Genomic DNA, 17,218 nt, shown 5'->3' with positions numbered 1-17,218 from the left:
AACAGTGGTGACTGAGACATGCTGGAGGGTGCTAATTTATCACCACAGTAGGCTATTGTGTTCTGTGAGCTGTTATCCCTTGCCATAATTGGCAAGTCAAAGAAAAGAAGAAGAAGAAGAAAAAGAAGCCACCATAAATAATACTGATGTTTATTTTTTGAAATGAAGAAATAATTCAAAAGAATCATTTTTTGCTCTTAATTTATTAGGTCACACTTCAGTACAGGTGCTTCCTCTGCAAGTGGTGTTTATACAGGAAGTGGTGTCTATACCGGACGTGGTGTCTAAACCATGAGTATCTACAAATTTAAGAACAGGATTCACTCTATCTCCTTCAGATGATTGATTACAGTGACTCCTCCCGTTTCTGTAAGAATATTTGTGCAACAGGCTGTAATACTGGTTCTTCGTCTTTACATTGAAACTGTATGTTGGTGAAATCTGCTGCCAGTCTTCTTTGGTTGGGGTAAAGCCTTCCTTTGCCTTTGGATCTGCATTCTCAAAGAAATATTTAACATGTCTCTTTGCCAATTTGGTTGCATGTTTTGGGGCTTCTCTTTTGAAAATCTTATCTTCCTGTTCCATATAGATTTTTGAAAATTTCCACTGCATATAATTTCCTGGAGATTGGCATCGCGTGACAGATGTAATAAATAGAAAGAAGATGATACCAGCTGCTATTAGCATCCAGCCCATTATCTAAGAAAACACGGAAAAATACTAAGTTAGCATGTAAAGTCTTCAGGTAAAGTTTTAAATACTCAGCAGTCATGATGAACAAGCAACAGTTTTAGGTCTTAATCTCTTAGAAGAATGGCAGTGACTTCCAGAGCTCCTCAGTACAACTGCTTGCTCTGCAAGTCAGTCATTTCCCAAGTCATGTCGAGGGCCCAGGGAGATGTGCATATGTCATTCTGCTAAAACTCAAAACTAGGATTATCGGCTCATCCAATGAAGCAAGCATTCGTTTTCAGGAACCTCTGAGCTTTATATTCCAAAGAACAGTGTGAGGTGGTGACTTTAGAGCAGGGGTCTCAAACTCGCGGCCCGCCGAACAATTTTGTGCGGCCCGCAGACTAATCCAAGAAGTTCAAAATATTTTGGATAAAATTAAGTAAGCCTAGGGGCCTACTTGTATTTTTCATTTCTCTAGCATCCTAGCTAGATATTAGCTTAGTTAACAGCATTTGTGATGCGAACTACAGTTTCTGGTCGTTTTGTGACACTGAGTAAACTGCATGTACGATTGTGCTTGTTGTACTGATTTTTTTTTTGTTTTCAACTGCAGTGAGAAAAGTGTTGCGTAACAGTTGCCTTTTGTAGACCTAGTGCGGCCCGCCGAACGGCTGTGATCTTGCTCTGCGGCCCACATGCTGAGTTGAGTTTGAGACCCCTGCTTTAGAGCCAGGCAGACCTACTATTTAATTGTAGCAATTCTGCCTACCTATGGCTGGACAAACCACCTGACCTAAACGCATTGTGTTCGCTATAAAGAAGCAGGAGACCAATGTAAGGACCTAGCGCCATACCTGGCTGGCACTGAGTAGGTACCTGCCTCTAAATGAAGTGCCTTTCCTCCATTTGCTTGTTAGCTCATTGGAAGCAAGAAACCATTCTAATATGTCTTAGCTGTCTGAGAAAAGGGCACCGATTGATTTCTACTTCACCAGGTGTGCCTGCGTTAGCCCATCGCCCATCTCCGTTCCTCCCCACCGCGTCCAAGGCCAGCGCCTCACCTGCGACTGGGCCCTGAGTTCCATCAGGAGGTCCTGCACCGCGGGCTCTGGGGCTTTCTTGCAGGGCACCAGCGGCAGCTGGTCCATACAGCTGGAGTCGCGGCCCTGGCACAGGAACCGCGCCACGACGCCGCTCCCGCTGGCGCCGCACTCGTAGAAGGCGCCCCCGAGCAGCGCCACGGCCACCCAGGTGAGGGGCGCGAGCGCAGCCGGCCCGCTGAGCCGCGCCCACACCTGGAGCCCGCTCTGTCCCCGGCCGCAGCAGGTGCGGGCGTCCGGCTCGCCGCTGCCGCCGGTGTCGGAGCCGGTGCCGTCGCCTCGCGCGCAGCAGCAGGTCAGGGGGCGCCACGAGCGAGCTCTAATCACGTAGGTCAGGAGGAAGAGCAGCAGCGCGGGGACCAGCAGGAGCACCAGGCCGTAGGGCAAGTTCCAAGTGGCGCTGCAGGGGCACTGGAACAGCACGGTGGAGAAGATGGGCTCCCCGCCCGCAGTCAGCAGAGTCCCCAGACCATAGCCCAGCGCACGGTGGTGCCTGGTGATCAAACCCAGGAACTTCTGCATTTTCTTACTATTTAGAGTGTCCCAGACAGACTCGAGTGTTTCAGCCTCTTGGCTGTCCTGCTTCCCCTCTTCTGTCTCTTGGTGGGCTCTGGTCTGGGGCTTACTACTTTGCTAAGAGGCAACTTCAAGAAAGGAGAACAGGGCTTCTCTAGCCTTGAGAACTGTCGCTTTATTTCAACCAAACCAACCAGCCCTGGCTGACAACCCGGCCCAACCACGCACACCATTGACCTCCTTTCCCAGGGCTGCTGCATGATGAGCTTTCTCTTCCAATACATGAGCTCTGACTGAGGACTGACTCTATTCTACTGGAACCTCTATGTCCATCCATCTGACAACAAACCAGGGCCTTTCCTCACCCCTTTGTCGTCAATACAGCTGCCCAATGCAAACAATGCTTCCTACTTGGGCAAAATGAGAAAAAACATAAACTTCTCTAATGCAGCCTCATTTTTCCTGAGCCGAGTCACAGGCAGACCAGTTACCAAAAAACACCTGCTCATTTATGGGAAACATTATTTAAAGGCAGATTTTTGTTTTCTTTTCATAAGCTAATTCACAACAAAGTGCAGCTCCAGTGCTGGTATCCCTGATGTCTGTGCCCTCTCTGTCCCTCTTCTGAACAGAACCCCCAGTTTTATTCACCCTGGCTATTGTCTCCTCTGCCTGATCTCCCACAGGACATAAAGGATATTTGACTAAATATATTAATTGATTCTGCCTTTTCTTTTTCTTTCAGGTATGTCCTTACACTGTTGGTATCTGGAGTAGTGTCCAATTCTTACTGACCACCAAGTTGATCAGTGGTGGGTGGTGAGGGGCACAAGGTTGTTCAAAAATACTACTGGAATGAAAGAAAATGTTCCACTGCATCTGCATGTAACTAACATGTTGAATCCTCCACCTTCAGTTTTCTCAAAGCACCATTTCTCTGACACAAACTAACCACTTCTGTGAAAATGAGCCTCATTTTGTGTGGTTTTACAGCAAGGTGAGGTACTTGAGGGAACATGGCCTTTGAAGTTAGGTGCAGTGTGTGTGTGTGTGTGTGTGTGTGTGTGTGTGTGATAAGTTAACACCTCTGAAACTCAGTATTTCCATCTGTAAAATCAAGATAATAGTGCTCACTTTTCAAGGCAGTTGAGTCGAGTAAATAAGCAGCATATGTAAAGCATTTTTACAAACAGTGTGTGCCTGTTAAATTAATACTCAATGTGAGAGATCACCTCTCACATTACAACTTTAGGATTAGACAACAAAAAACTATTGTACACAATTTAAGCATTTGAATGAATGCTGAGCTTTAGACCAAGGATTGTATTCAGTGACTCAACAACCCTCTACTACCTTAAGAGAATTGGTGTGCCCTCTGCTGTCTACCTCACTCCAAGGAGGGTGTCTGGATATGGAGTCTGGGTGGGCAGGTCACAATGAACCCGTTCCTGTTGGCTCCCATCAGCTAGGTTTGCTTTATTTATTTGGGAAGAATAAGTAGCCTAAGGAACTGAGTGAATTTTTAGAGAAGGGCAAGAAATATATTATTCTTTTCTTAATCCAACTGGATACTTTCTTACTTACCTCTCACCAATAGTGCCTGGCACAAGCCCACCATTCTATAGCACTTTGATGAATAGCTTTGCTCTCTGGTGTCTTCAGAAGCAGTTCCTAGATCAGGGTCCTCATTGTCGTGCAGAACAGTTGGGGCTCTTTTCTCTGAGATTAGACAAGCATTGCCAGGCTCCCTGAACACTTGCAGCAAAGTTGAATGTTTGAAGGAAATCACCTATGTTCTGTTATCTCTGTAATCTCACAATTCCAAAAAACAAAACAACACAATAAACCTTCCTTCTCTTACCTCTTATGTGACTGGGATTATTGATACAGCAAGAATAAGAGAGATACCTTGCTTTCATTGAGTGTATATATCTCATTGAGCTATAACTCACTGTAGTGGAGAGAATGTAGATAATGATGGGAAAGTCCTCAAGCTTATGCAGATAATTAGAATAGAATCATGTGGTAGTGTCCTGAGAAAGCCTCCAGGGGGAAGGGGTGTTTAAGCAGAAATCTGAATGACCAGGGCTCTGGGGTGGTGCCAGGAGCTTGGCAATCTTTTGTTTGAAAGAAAGTATAGATTTGGGAGTATTGAAGGTGAGAAGGAAGGTTGGCCATCATGAGGGCACAGCTGCAGGTTGAGGTCAAGTTTAGGGATTTTATACACCAGAATATGTAGATTATAGTCTTATCCCTGAAACTCATTACAGAGAGAACTACATCCTGACGTATTATCCTGTCAACTTGTATCTCTCAACATCAGCTCTTGGGGCTACCACCACTGTGCTCCCCAATCATGGATCCCAAAGACACTATTGATCATTCCATCCTTCTGACATGTTTCCATAGACCTGAGAGACTGGGTCCTGCCTGACAGTCCAAATTTCCTCCGAGCACCTGCAGTTGAGTCTAACACCCTGGCATCCACCCCACCACCTTTGCAGCAGTAGGTTCTAGTTCTGGGTCTATTGAAGATTACCAAGCCTTTTATACCCAACTCTGTTCTGAGAAATCATTGCTCAGATGTTTAGTCCTTAGTGGAGATTGAATAAAATAGTAGTAGTGTAGAAAGGATTCAAGAAGTTTCTCTGAGAGGAGACAAAATAATATTTGAAAGACCTTTGTACTTTTGAAAATCCACAGTTCAATGCCAGTCTACCTTAGTTTTTAAGAAATGAGAGATCCTCATGTTAAGCACATTCGAAAGTCAATGTTTATGGGTTTTGTTGTATTATGTTTTTACTGTATTACTTTGTTTCTCAACACTATTATTATCAGTGGTTTCAGAAACCACAGGACATTTTTTAGTAAAGAAATCAAGATAAACTCATTTTCTTCTCTTTTTTTTAGTGCATGCATGCACGAGTTAGAAGAGAGAGATAGACAGGAAGGGAGAGAGATGAGAAGCATCAACTCGTATTTGCAGCAATTTAGTTTTTCATTGATTGCTTTCTCATACACACCTGGACTGGTGGGCCCCTTGTCCAAGCAGCAACCTTAGGCTCAAGCCAGCGACCTTAGGCTTTAAGTCAGTGCTCAAACCTGCTACCATGGGGTCGTGTCTATGATCCTAGCCTCAAGCTAGCAACCTCGGGGTTTCAAACCAGGGTGCTCAGAGTCCCTGGTTGATGCTCTACCCACTGTTCCACCACCTGGTTATTCTAGAGCAGAAACTCTTGAAAGAAAATACACATTCACATAGTTTCTTGCAGTCATCTTTAAGGGAGATGATTCTCAAATAGCATTCTCTGTAGCTTTCTTGAGAGCTCAGAATAATGATCTGGCACTGGTTAGAATACACGTGCTAGATTCTAGCAAAGTGTCAATATTGTCCCCTAGAGTCCCCTAGATAAGTAAAATCAAATGAAGGTTTGTATTTTTTAAGTATTTACCATGTGCAAGACAGAGCTTTATATGCCAAATTTAACAAATAAATTTAGAAAGTGTAACACTTTTAATCTTAAAGAATACTGTTCTGTGTGTTATAATTTGTAGATATATTGCTTAAGCTATATACTTGGGGGCCTCGGGTTACAACACAGATCTGTTCCTATGACAGTGACATAACCCAATTTTGGTGTAAGTAGAAACATACCCTACCCTATGTCACTTTCCTATCATAACACAGTTGTAAAATCATAATCTAGAACATAAAAACACAAATAAGGCACAGAAAAAGGAAAAAGACATAAAGATACTGGACTGTAATAAAAAAATGACAAAAAATGAGTGTAAAAAAATTCCTTATTTTTATTCCTCTGGTTGGCTTGCCCACTGGAAGGAACTAACTCCCTCACTCATATGCTATGTTACTATGTATTCTTCCACCACACACAACCAAACTACTTTGCCCGCATGGTCCAATTAAGTACAATGCTAATGGTGTAAGCTGAAATACTCACGTCTCAATATTTTTAAGTTTTTATGGGAGTGAGTGTTGTAAATTGGATACGTTGTATGTTGAGACTGTCATAACCGGAGGACCTCCTGTAATATATTTAGAAATATGGAAAATATTATTATCAATATATTAAGATTTTGGAATGTTTGTAAAAGCTTCTCTTATGGAGGCATAAACAGAAAGAAAGATCAGACCTTCACCTTGGCACAGAAGTGTCATTTGTTAAATGGCTATTCCATGACAATTCAAATGCCAACCTTGTGACAAACAATAGCTAAGTCTATCTAGAGAGAAACAAGGCAACACCCGGGAGATGATAGAGCCATGGAACTGGTTTCAGGCACAGCTGAAGGGCCACTTGGACACCCACTGCTACCCCTTTCATCAGAGTCACCAAGCCAAAGAGAGGGGGTGGCAGAGCTGTTGGCCTTGGTGGAGCAGGGACTCTCCTACAACCCCCTCCTGCCCTCCTTCCTGGCTGGCTCAGCCTGTTTACACAGCAGATGTCTGATATGGGATGCTCACCCTCCCCACTACATTTCCCATTTCTTCATTATCTTCCCATACCCGCACGTAACTGTATTACTAAAGGGAGAGGGATGTTTATTTAAGCTGTAAACAGCAACCAAAGGAAAATAATTGTTTTTCTATATTTTATTACATTTTTAAAAGAGGTTTCACTTTCTTTCTTAGAAGTAATGAACCAAATCTGAATAGGTTTTGTTGACACTGCGTCTCAGAGCTTCACTATCTGTGACTCATCTTTGGCGTTTGACCTCCTACAGTAGTGACAGGCATCTACAGTACTTACCTTATTAAATTAATTTAAATTGGCTATTAATGACACTCTCTGACTCTCTGCCTAACTCAATAACTATTCATCTAAGGCTTTTTCCCAGGCTTCTCTTCCTTCCAACCATTAATATTGATACTCACTAGAGTCCAATCCTTTCCATATACATGTCCTCTTGGAATCACTGCTGACCAGATATGTGACCTCGAGCATGCTAATTGGCCTTTCAGTGCCCCAATTCTCTCATACATAAAGTGAAAATATTATTACCGGCTTCATTAGGTTTTTGTGAGGATTAAATGAGTTGATACATATAACATTTTTAGAATAGTGCTTTAGCTCATAATAAATACTCAAAAAGTATTGTCCATTATCGTCATTCTTTCCTCCCATAACTTTGACAACCAACTGTGTGTCACCATTTCCAAATCTTCATCTCTAGCTCCTCCCTGTGCTAAGTTCTATAGACATTTCTGATAGCCTAGCTGCTATTTTCGCTTGTGTGTCCAGCAGTGACCTCAAACACAAAATTGAATTCATTGCCCCTTACAATGTATTTCTGCTCCAGAACTTTTAAGTCAGTAAGGATCTCAGTCTTTTAAACTAGAAAACTCAGGATCGCCTGTGGGTGCTGTTCTATTCTGTCTCAGACTGTCTTCTAGATGGAACCTCTCTCCCCACCCTCACTAAAAGTGGACTTGACTCAGTGGTGAGATTCAGCTGGTTTGCACCGGTTCAGCAGAACCAATACCTAATTTTTTGTTGAGTTCAGTGAACTGGTTGTTAAAATGGCACTTGTAATCTGTGTTCTCTGTAAGGTGGGTGCCTGGGCAGCCACCCAATGTGGAAATCGCACAGCCAACGATGCTCAGATAAAAGTAAAGAAAATTGCAAGTGAGGATGCCAATCAAGAGGCAATATGGAAATATCTTAAATAACAGTTTTATTGTTTTTTGTCAGGCATTATTTAATATTTTTCATTAATATTTTAAAACTCATAACATTTTCTAGTTTTGTGTACTTCTTTTATTGTTCTTATTTAAGTAATGAATGCATAAAATAATAAACAACTTTTGGTACATCTTTTTTTATACTTAAAATGGTCATTAGTGCAGAGAACCAGTTGTTAAATCATTTGAATCCCACCATTGACCAGACCCTTAGTACTTCACCCCTCTCTGCTATGCCACACAGTCTTATCACATTCAACTTCCATAAAAAGGAGTTTGAATATGTTCACAAATTGTTAGGCATGTGCGAACAGGATACAGAATACAAAAGTTCATAGCAATATTGTTTGCATTAGGCAAGAACTGATTTTTTTTTTTAAATCAAAGAACAAATATCCAATAAGAGCAAACAAAATAAACTGAAATATTTAAACTAGAGAATACAACAATGAAAATAAATAAATGCTGCTACAGCAATAAGCAATACATGAATGAGTCTTAAAAAGAAGGTTGAGTGATAGATATCTAACACAAGTATACATATATTCAATATGATTCTATTTGTAGGAAAGTCAGAAATAGTCTATACTTTATTTTCTGAGGATGTATACAAAAGTAATAAAACCACAAAGGAAAACAAAATAGTGATTAAGAATAACAAAGATGGTGGACTTGAATAGGATTATGATTGGGGTGGGGGGAGTAGTGGCTTGTTCAGTGTTATATTTTTATACAAGGGTAAGGGTAAGATTTATAGCTATGCTTTCTATGGTATATTTGTTTTAGTAGTTTTCTGCCTATATGTCATATTTCTCAACTTAAAAGTCTAGAAAACAAAGCTATCTAATTGCATTATTTTCCATTTGGAAACACTAAAGGCTCCTAATTGTCAAGAGGACAAGTTCCATACTCCCTTTGTTGGCACAGAAGTTCGTCCTAGTCTTGTTCCATTCATGCATCTCAGTTTCCAATATCACCGACCCCCTAACTGTACCTGAACTTACATATCATGGTCTTCCTCACTTCTATACCTTCTCACTCGCTCTTATTACTCACTGCCTTGAATGACATTTCTCTGTTCTTCACCTGGAAAACTACTTTTCCTTTAATACTTAGTCCTGTCATCTCTCCATTAAAGGCACTTTCCTTCAAAAACTCCAGGCAGCCTGACGAGGTGGTGGTGCAGTGGATAGAACTTTGGGCTGGGATGCGGAGGACCCTGGTTTGAAATCCCAAGGTCACCAGCTTGAGCGTGGGCTCATCTGGTTTGAGCAAGGCTCACCAGCTTGAGCTCAGGGTCGTTGGCTTAAGCAAGGGTCACTCGCTCTGCCGTAGCCCCCTCCCCCATAAAGGCACGTGTGAGAAAGCAATCAATGAACAACTGAGGTGCTATAACAAAGAATTGATGCTTCTCGTCTCTTTCCCTTCCTGTCTATCCCTATCTGTCCTTCTCTCTGTCTCTTTGACTCGGTCACAAGAACAAACAAACAAAGAAAAGAAACTCCAGGCAGAGTTAGTGTTCTGTTTTGTTGCTCCCACACCACTAAAGAAATAATAATGCTACAATAAGTTCTTAATGTGTTTATTGCCACATTCTTTTCCAGAGTTCTGTTTACCCTGCTAATCTGAGAGCTCCCAAAGAGCCAGGACTTCTTATCATTGCATTCCTCAATAAAGTCAGTCTCTCCCTGTCACAACTCTCTTCTCACACCTGAAGCAGTCCTCACCACATTGCATATGAGTTTTATCTCCTTAAAAAATTGTTTCAACAAGTGTCATACAATTTTTGTGAGAATTAAAGTGAGATAGTATTTAGAACCCAGCACAGTATTTCGAACATTTTCGTTTCAGTTACGTTTTTCTTTTTAAACCGCAGTGACCCAGACATGTGCTAGAGGGCGCTAATGCACCACCACACTATGCTATTGTGTTTGTGAACTGTTAACCCCTTGACTTGCTCACTCATCCAACCAGAAACCAAAGAAAGAATCAGATGTTTAGTAAACAAAATTATTCATCCATCTTTGTTCAATGAAATAAATTAATATTATTCAAACATTTAAATCTATAAGTTACTAGAAAATATTTTGGTAAAGAACAATCTAACAGCCAGATTGATGGCAACATGAACTTATTTTCATCCCTGTTTGTTTATTCCCCAACCTAGGGCTGGTCCAACTAGAAGTGGAAAAGTCAAACAAAGCGGGCCATGTTGATTTAGGTGATACCCTCTCCTGTCCTAAAGTGAATAAATGCCAAGCAAGGTGTTTCCTCAAATGTAAACGGGAGGGGTGCACTTAAGATGACCAACTATTATATTTTACAATGAAAAGGAGGACAAAAATAAATTGAAGAAAACAATATCATAAATAAAATAAACATTTTATTTATTGCAACAATAATACACTATAATGATAAATGCATAATAAAAACATTCATAGTATTTTATATTGTAATTATGCTTACATGCCTAGTAATTTTTAATAATAATTGTAAGAAAAAAGTACTCATTTAGATACAAATACATCACATCACATGCAATGGATCAACTCTGCATTGATCAAATATGGACATTTACAGATTAGTCTTCCAATATCAAAAAGGAGGACATGTAGGAGGACACTTTTCAAGGGAGGACAGAACTTACAGAATAAGGACTGTCCTCCCCAAAGGAGGACAATTGGTCTCCTTAGTACACTAGATCATCTTTGGGGTCCCTTTTACATCTATTATATACAATTCTAGTTCTACGAAAAAAAAGGCATGATCTCAAAAAATAGAGAGGTGTTGGGTACTAGAGCATGCCTGTGTCTCTATAAGAATAAGCAAATCCAGCCAGGCCAGGCAGTGGCGCAGTGGATAGAGCATCAGACTGGGACGCAGAGGACCCAGGTTCCAAACCCTGAGGTTGCTGGCTTGCACGTGAGCTCATCCGGCTTGAGAGGAGCCTCACCAGCTTGAGGGCAGAGTCACTGGCTTGAGCATAGGATCATAGACATGACCCCATGGTTGCTGTCTTGAGCCCAAAGTTTGCTGGTTTGAAGCCCAAGGTTGCTGACTTAAGCAAGGGATCACTTGCTCTGCTGTAGTCCCCTTCCCAAGGCATATATAAGAAAACAATCAATGCACAACTAAGGAGAATAAGGAACTGCAACAAAGAATTGATGCTTCTTATCTCCCTCCCTTCCTGCTTATCTGTCCCTCTCTCTCTGTCTCTGTAATAATAATAAAAAAAATCATTCCATATATTAATAATTATTTAATCAATTTTCTCTTCACTGGAGTCTTCCACATGACATCATTATTAACTTTTCCATTCTCAGTAACTTCATTAATTTACAAAGTAGGATACTTTAGATAAATTCCAAGACCAATTTTTGTCCTAAATGTTTATCTTTATAGCTTTTTCTACAGTCTGTCATCACAGAACTGGATAGGACTTTCAGAGTTTTTGCATGGTCTTCAAGACAAATTCAACAGAAATATTTCTACCTCTAAAAGAATTAACAGGCATATCACTGAGAATTTGTTCAGTTGCATTTAATTTAGAGAACAAATCTTTCCCAAGAGACAGCAGGCTGGTCTCTGCATAGAAATATCATGTTAATCAACTATTGGGTTGGAGTAGACGTTGAATTTTGGCAAAGACTTGCCCATTGAGCTGTCTAAATTTGATACTAAGTTTGGGGCTCCTTTCACCCCATGCATTTATTTTTATTTGACATCCTCATGAGGGGCTCCACCCACCAGGTGTTCAGAAAAGTTTAAAGGGTGATTTTTCAACTCTCAGGAGGGATGAAACGTACCCTCTTTAGACCTGGATCTCTTCCAGATTGTGTGAACTATCCTAGACAGCTACAGATACTCATAGATAACAGGTTTTAGGGACTGCTGACAGTGAGGCAGGAATTTTTCTATTTCTGTCAGTTTTTAAGTGTCTCTACAGAAATAAAAATTATGTCTGTGAACACGTTTACGGACTGAGACCACCTTTTGTGCTGCTTTTGCTGGGGTGGTTTTTCAAGAGTGAAATTTACTAGCTTTTCACAGGATTCTGTAAACTCTTGGAAAACCTTGCCCAATGGCGTGTAAAGCCATTTTATTTACATTTGGGGGGAAGTCTTAGCAATCCATTTTCTCAGTGGTCATTTCTATTGGTATCCCAGGAGCAGCTTCCAGATGCAGTAGTAGTTAGGGCAACTTGGTAGCCACAAACTTGCTCCATGCATGAGGAGCTCCATAGGATCTGCAACCAAATTTCCCTATTTCCCTTGGAGACTGTCGAAGTCCTACTTACCTCAATGTGGTCTCAGGTAAGTGCTCTGAGTCAGGATGTCATCCTGCTTGTGCTGGTTTGTTGAAGCACAGGGAAACTAAAGGTTATCTGTATTTTCTCCCCAGGCTTGTATATGAACTGTTTAACTTGAAAGCTGGGGTCTTTTCTATTTCCAGGGGAGCCGGCTGAGAGTATGAGCTGTGGGCCACAGTAGAAGGATCTCATCTACCCACCTCTATCTCCACCTATACCTTGAATCTTGCTTCACAGGGAAGATTGAGCCAACAGTCATGAGCTCTAGCAAGGCCTTCCCTAAACCTTTAATCCCATCCCTATCTGTGCCATTCTCCCCTTCATGGCTCTTGCCTTAGGGCAGTGGTTCTCAAAGTGTGTGCCAGGGTGCACTGGTGTGCCCTAAAAGATTTCCAGGTGCACTCTATGGTATTCCAGAGAAATATGTGCCTGTTGGGGACCAAAAAACCAACAGGGTTTTTGGAGTTTAGATTTGGGGGGACAGAGGTGTGGGGAATTGGCTGTAAGCTGACAGTCTGCCCAAACCCCCACCTGACTTGCCTGAATAGGCTGCAAAAGGCTGTTAGTCTGTGGTGCTGGATTGTTTACACTACCTCCCACATTCCCCAAAAAGACTGGAGGCAAGTTTCTTCTATCCTTTGTTTGGTGTAAAGTTAAGATGATATGTATGGTGGGGGTTTTCTGCACTCAACACAATTAAGAGTAAAAAGAGAGGAATTCTTCAAGGAAATGAGAGTTTGCCTTTCAAATATATGCCCAAACATTGAAGAAATTGCAAGGACACATCAGGCTCATGTTTCTCATAAACACAAGAATGAAAACACTTAACACATTTGTGCCGGAACCTGCCAAATTTACTAAATCTTACTAAGAATGTATATATAGCCTGACCAGGTGGTGGCGTCGGACTGGGATGCAGAAGACCCTGAGGTCACCAGCTTGAGCGTGGGTTCATCAGTTTGAGCAAAGCTCACCAGTTTGGACCCAAGGTCGCTGGCTTGAGCAAGGGGTTACTTGGTCTGCTGTAGCCCCCTGGTCAAGGCATATATAAGAAAGCAATCAATGAACTAAGGTGTCGCAATGAAAAACTGATGATTGATGCTTCTCATCTCTTTCCGTTCCTGTCTGTCTATCCCTATCTATCCCTCTCTCTGACTCTGTCTCTGTAAAAAAAAAAAAAAAAAAAAAAAAAAAAAGAAAGAAAGAAAGAAAGAAAGAAAGAATGTATACATATCCTTATATGTATACAAACTTTTTTGTCCTTTTTTATTTTTTAACCCCTCTTTTTTATGAATTCTAAAAAGCACAACTCCAAAAATATAGCATAAAAATGTTTTTTAATGTCAGAATAAATTTAATTTTGTCATATTTATTTCATTTAATTACCATAAAAGCATGCTTGGATTTTATACTTTTTACTTTAATATTTGACTTAATTATTATAATATATTTCTCAAAATTTGTATATAGTGAGCCTACCATTATTTGTAGGATTTTAAATGCGCCTCAACTTCAGAAAGTTTGAGAACCACTGCCTTAGGGGAGGGGAAGTCTTGATGCAGTTCGGAGCCAACTCTTTCTCTTCTGATCTGGATCCTCCCACCCACCTCCTCACGACCTTACTTCATCAGTCATTCCGTCTCTCCTGTATTTTCAAATGCCTGCATTCTTAAAAAGTAAAATGAGTCTAACTTTCCACTGAGTATCTTATGTCTGTTTCCTTTTATAGTCAAGTTCCAAAATTCATCTATACACAGAATCTCACTTCCTATTGACACTTCAGTCCATCACAGTGAGGCCTCTGCCTCCCTCTTGCCCTGAAATTGCTCTGGAGCCAAGACTTCCTGATCAAGTGACACATCCCCTTCTTGGCTTTTCTGTGTCTTGAACACCCCCAACCACTCTATTCTTTTGAAGCTCTCTTGGCTTCAGTGTCAGCAGTTTCTCCTGTCTATGTCTTTAACTGTAAGTTTAGCTTTACTTGTGCTCTTCTTTCTTTGCTGCCTTTTTAGTGGTAGGTTTTTTTCTAGATTCTATTGTTTGCTACTTATATTTTCTCAAGTCCATTTTCCCCCCAGGTGTTGCCTTCTACACCCACTGCCTTTACTGTCAGCCACATACTGATAACCTCTCTTCTGAGGTCCTGGTGCTGTTTAGATGTTTCAAAGCCACCTCAGTCCCCAAATATTCCAAACCTAGTAGTCTCTTTCCTACACTGGCTCTGTCTCCTGGGGGCCCTCACCCCACCACCCAAGGTGGACACTCAGGGACCGCTGCCAACTCCCTTTACTCACCAGCCCCCCATCATAATGCACTTAAAATACTAGCAAATTTAGCTCCTTTGTAATTTCCCATTCTAATGCCTCTTTCTTTGTTATCTAGAGCCTCACAGGTTGTAGTGAAAATTAAGTAACATACCACAAAATTAATGTGCCTAGTACCTGGTAAAAATCTCAGTTGAATTCAAAACCAAGAAAGCAGCATTTCCAGGTGCTTATATTGTTCAGAGTGTATAGAACATTGGGAATTAGAATTTCATCTTTTAGGTAATTGAAGTCTAGTGATTCACACACGACACTGAAATAGCAAGTCACTAAATGCAATCTGCAGCCTGGAAGATTCAGGCACTGGCTGGCTCTAGAAATCAGAGGACTGCATTGTCTTTGGAACCCTCAAGTGACTATTGTTTTTCTCAGGTGACTCTTAATGTAGTTTAAGTTTTCGTTGGAAATAGTTGAAGCAAGAACCTGAAATGCATGAAGTTCTTTTTGTTTTTTGTTTGTTTGTTTGTTTGTTTGTTTGTTTTTAACGGCCTTCCAGTGCACTGATATAAAATGCCTTCTCACTACGTAATCGCCCTTTTCCAGGACTTGTGTGCTGAGCAGATGCAAACTATAACTGCAACTGTCCATTTCCTCCCTTCTGAACCCTTTCCTCCCTGCGAGGAGAGGAGCCCTTGTAAACCCAAATTTTATTCTGTTGACTATAAAACTAGGTGAAAGTGTAGTAATGAAAGTTCTCTTTGATACTCTTTGATATGCTGCAAAATTATCTATCACATATTTATAATGCAATGAACTTTGTTGCATTACTCTAGCAGAAACCCAACTCTACCCTCTCAAAGACTACAGTAAATGTATTGGTTCCTGTAACAGCAGGCCTTTCTTTTCTTCAGCCCAGTTGTCCTTGTCCTTGTCCTTGTCCTTGTCCTCCCCACCCCCATGTCAGCAGCAATGATTGTGGTCTGGGGAATGCCATGACCTCACTGGCTTATATCCAGCTGTCCAGGGGGTAGTTTTAAACTGCAAATGAGCCACTGTGCCTGGGTGATGACTACCCCTGAAGCAGAGAGTTGCTAAATAAAATGGTAGGCACCTGAACAGAAAAGTCACTCTATTAAAAAGATATAGAATGCCAACAAATATCCATTATGCGACTCTGGCCCATTGGCTCAGTGGTAGAGTGTTGGCCCAGCGTGCAGATGTCCCTCGTTCAATTCCCGGTCAGGGCACACAGGAGAAATGATTATCTGCTTTTTCACCCTTCCCCCTCCCCCTTCTCTCTCCCTCTCTGTTTCTCTCAGTGGCTTGGTTGGTTCAAGTGCATCCCCAGGAGCTGAGAATAGCTAAGTGAGCCTGGGCCTCAGGTGCTAAAAATAGCTTTGTTGTAAGCCTGGCCCCAGATGGGCAGAGCATTGGCCCCAGACCAGGGTTACCAGGTGAATCCCAGTGAAGGTGCATGCGGGAGTCTGTCTGTCTCCCCTCCTCTCACTTGGAAAATAAGGGGGGGGGGGGAATCCATTACATAAAGCATAAGTAAAATAAAAGACGTGGAAGCAGGAATAGAGAAGGAAGGAAAGGAGTTGCAGAAAGACACTTGGTCCTTTATAAACAGGGAGAAGAAGGAACTTTCCACTTGTTCATAATAGTCCGTTCCAACTGCTAATGAGATCCAGGCTTCTAATAACTAATAGATGAACCAGGAGATCTGAGAAGAAAATCAATAAGTATACAGGCTGCTAAGGGAAGGGTTTGGGACTCCTGGCAATGTTCCCTCTGTAAAAGGCAGGCCTCCTCAGTGAACAGCTTGGGCAACAATCTGGTGATGCCACTGGAAAGCACTACACTGTCTCTCTACCCTAAACCTTTCCTTCTCTTGAGCTTTTCTAAGATATCAAATATCTCTGCATCAATGAGGTTTCTAGAGTTTACCCCTGGTCTTCTGTGGAACTGGATTGAAGGTGCTCCCATTGATGTCATAGCAGCCCCAGTGACCCTATTTATTCCTCAATACCTACCTCAACATCCCTCTGAAGAGACAGCTGCCTGGGCATGGAACAAACGATTTACCCATATTCTTCCAAAACCCCAAAATGTGGAATTTCAGTGATTACTGATGTCATTTATTCTTTGACATAATTTGGATATTTATCATGTTCTATCCTCTTAGTCAGAAAGAGAGAAACAGAGACAGAGTGGGGTGGAGAGATCATATACCTTAACCAAGATCAGCCACTAGTCAGCACCAGCTGAAGCCACTAGAAGCAGAACTAGGCCTTATTTTGAGACTCCTGAGTCCGGATCCCTCATAGCAGATTTAACCCACGGTACTATACTAATTGTAACTTTTATTTATAATTTGATTTCTCTGCAAATCTAGTAGATTCTGGACTGCCTTTGTATGCTGATGGTCTAGTAAAGATTATTGTTTATTTAATTCAGTACCTTTGGAATTTTAAATACATTCTGATCACCGACAAAATATACTTTGTAAGGTTTGTAGAGGATGAAAATGATAGTAAAAGTTCTAACTGAATAAGCTTTGAGGTAAGAAAGTATTCACAAAAGACATTTATTTACCTTTCATTTTAGTGATTTCCTGGCCTAACATTTCATGAGAAAAGGAAAATATTTG

At 41.4% G+C, this 17,218-nt stretch overlaps 1 protein-coding gene across 1 annotated transcript; it reads right to left on the bottom strand.

The window, feature by feature from the left end:
- Positions 1-205: 205 nt before the first annotated feature.
- LOC136397258 (calcium homeostasis modulator protein 6-like) lies at positions 206-2,470 on the bottom strand. Its single transcript, XM_066371808.1, has 2 exons — positions 1,737-2,470; positions 206-699 (listed from the first exon to the last, which is right to left on the bottom strand). The coding sequence occupies exons 1-2, from the start codon at positions 2,295-2,297 to the stop codon at positions 211-213; spliced, it is 1,050 nt and encodes a 349-aa protein (XP_066227905.1). The 5' UTR covers positions 2,298-2,470; the 3' UTR covers positions 206-210.
- Positions 2,471-17,218: the final 14,748 nt, after the last annotated feature.

The sequence above is a fragment of the Saccopteryx leptura genome, chromosome 3 (genome assembly GCF_036850995.1).
Source record: "Saccopteryx leptura isolate mSacLep1 chromosome 3, mSacLep1_pri_phased_curated, whole genome shotgun sequence".
NCBI classification, from domain to species: Eukaryota; Metazoa; Chordata; class Mammalia; order Chiroptera; family Emballonuridae; genus Saccopteryx; species Saccopteryx leptura.
This window is presented reverse-complemented; position numbering and strand designations above follow the sequence as displayed.

What these genes read in the sequence shown, in the direction of transcription:
- LOC136397258 (XM_066371808.1), bottom strand. Translation starts at nt 2,297, where the DNA reads ATGCAGAAGTTCCTGGGTTTGATCACCAGGCACCACCGTGCGCTGGGC. An exon ending in AACTCAGGGCCCAGTCGCAG is followed by an intron (nt 700 to 1,736) that starts GTGAGGCGCTGG and finishes GTGTTTTCTTAG; the next exon opens with ATAATGGGCTGGATGCTAAT.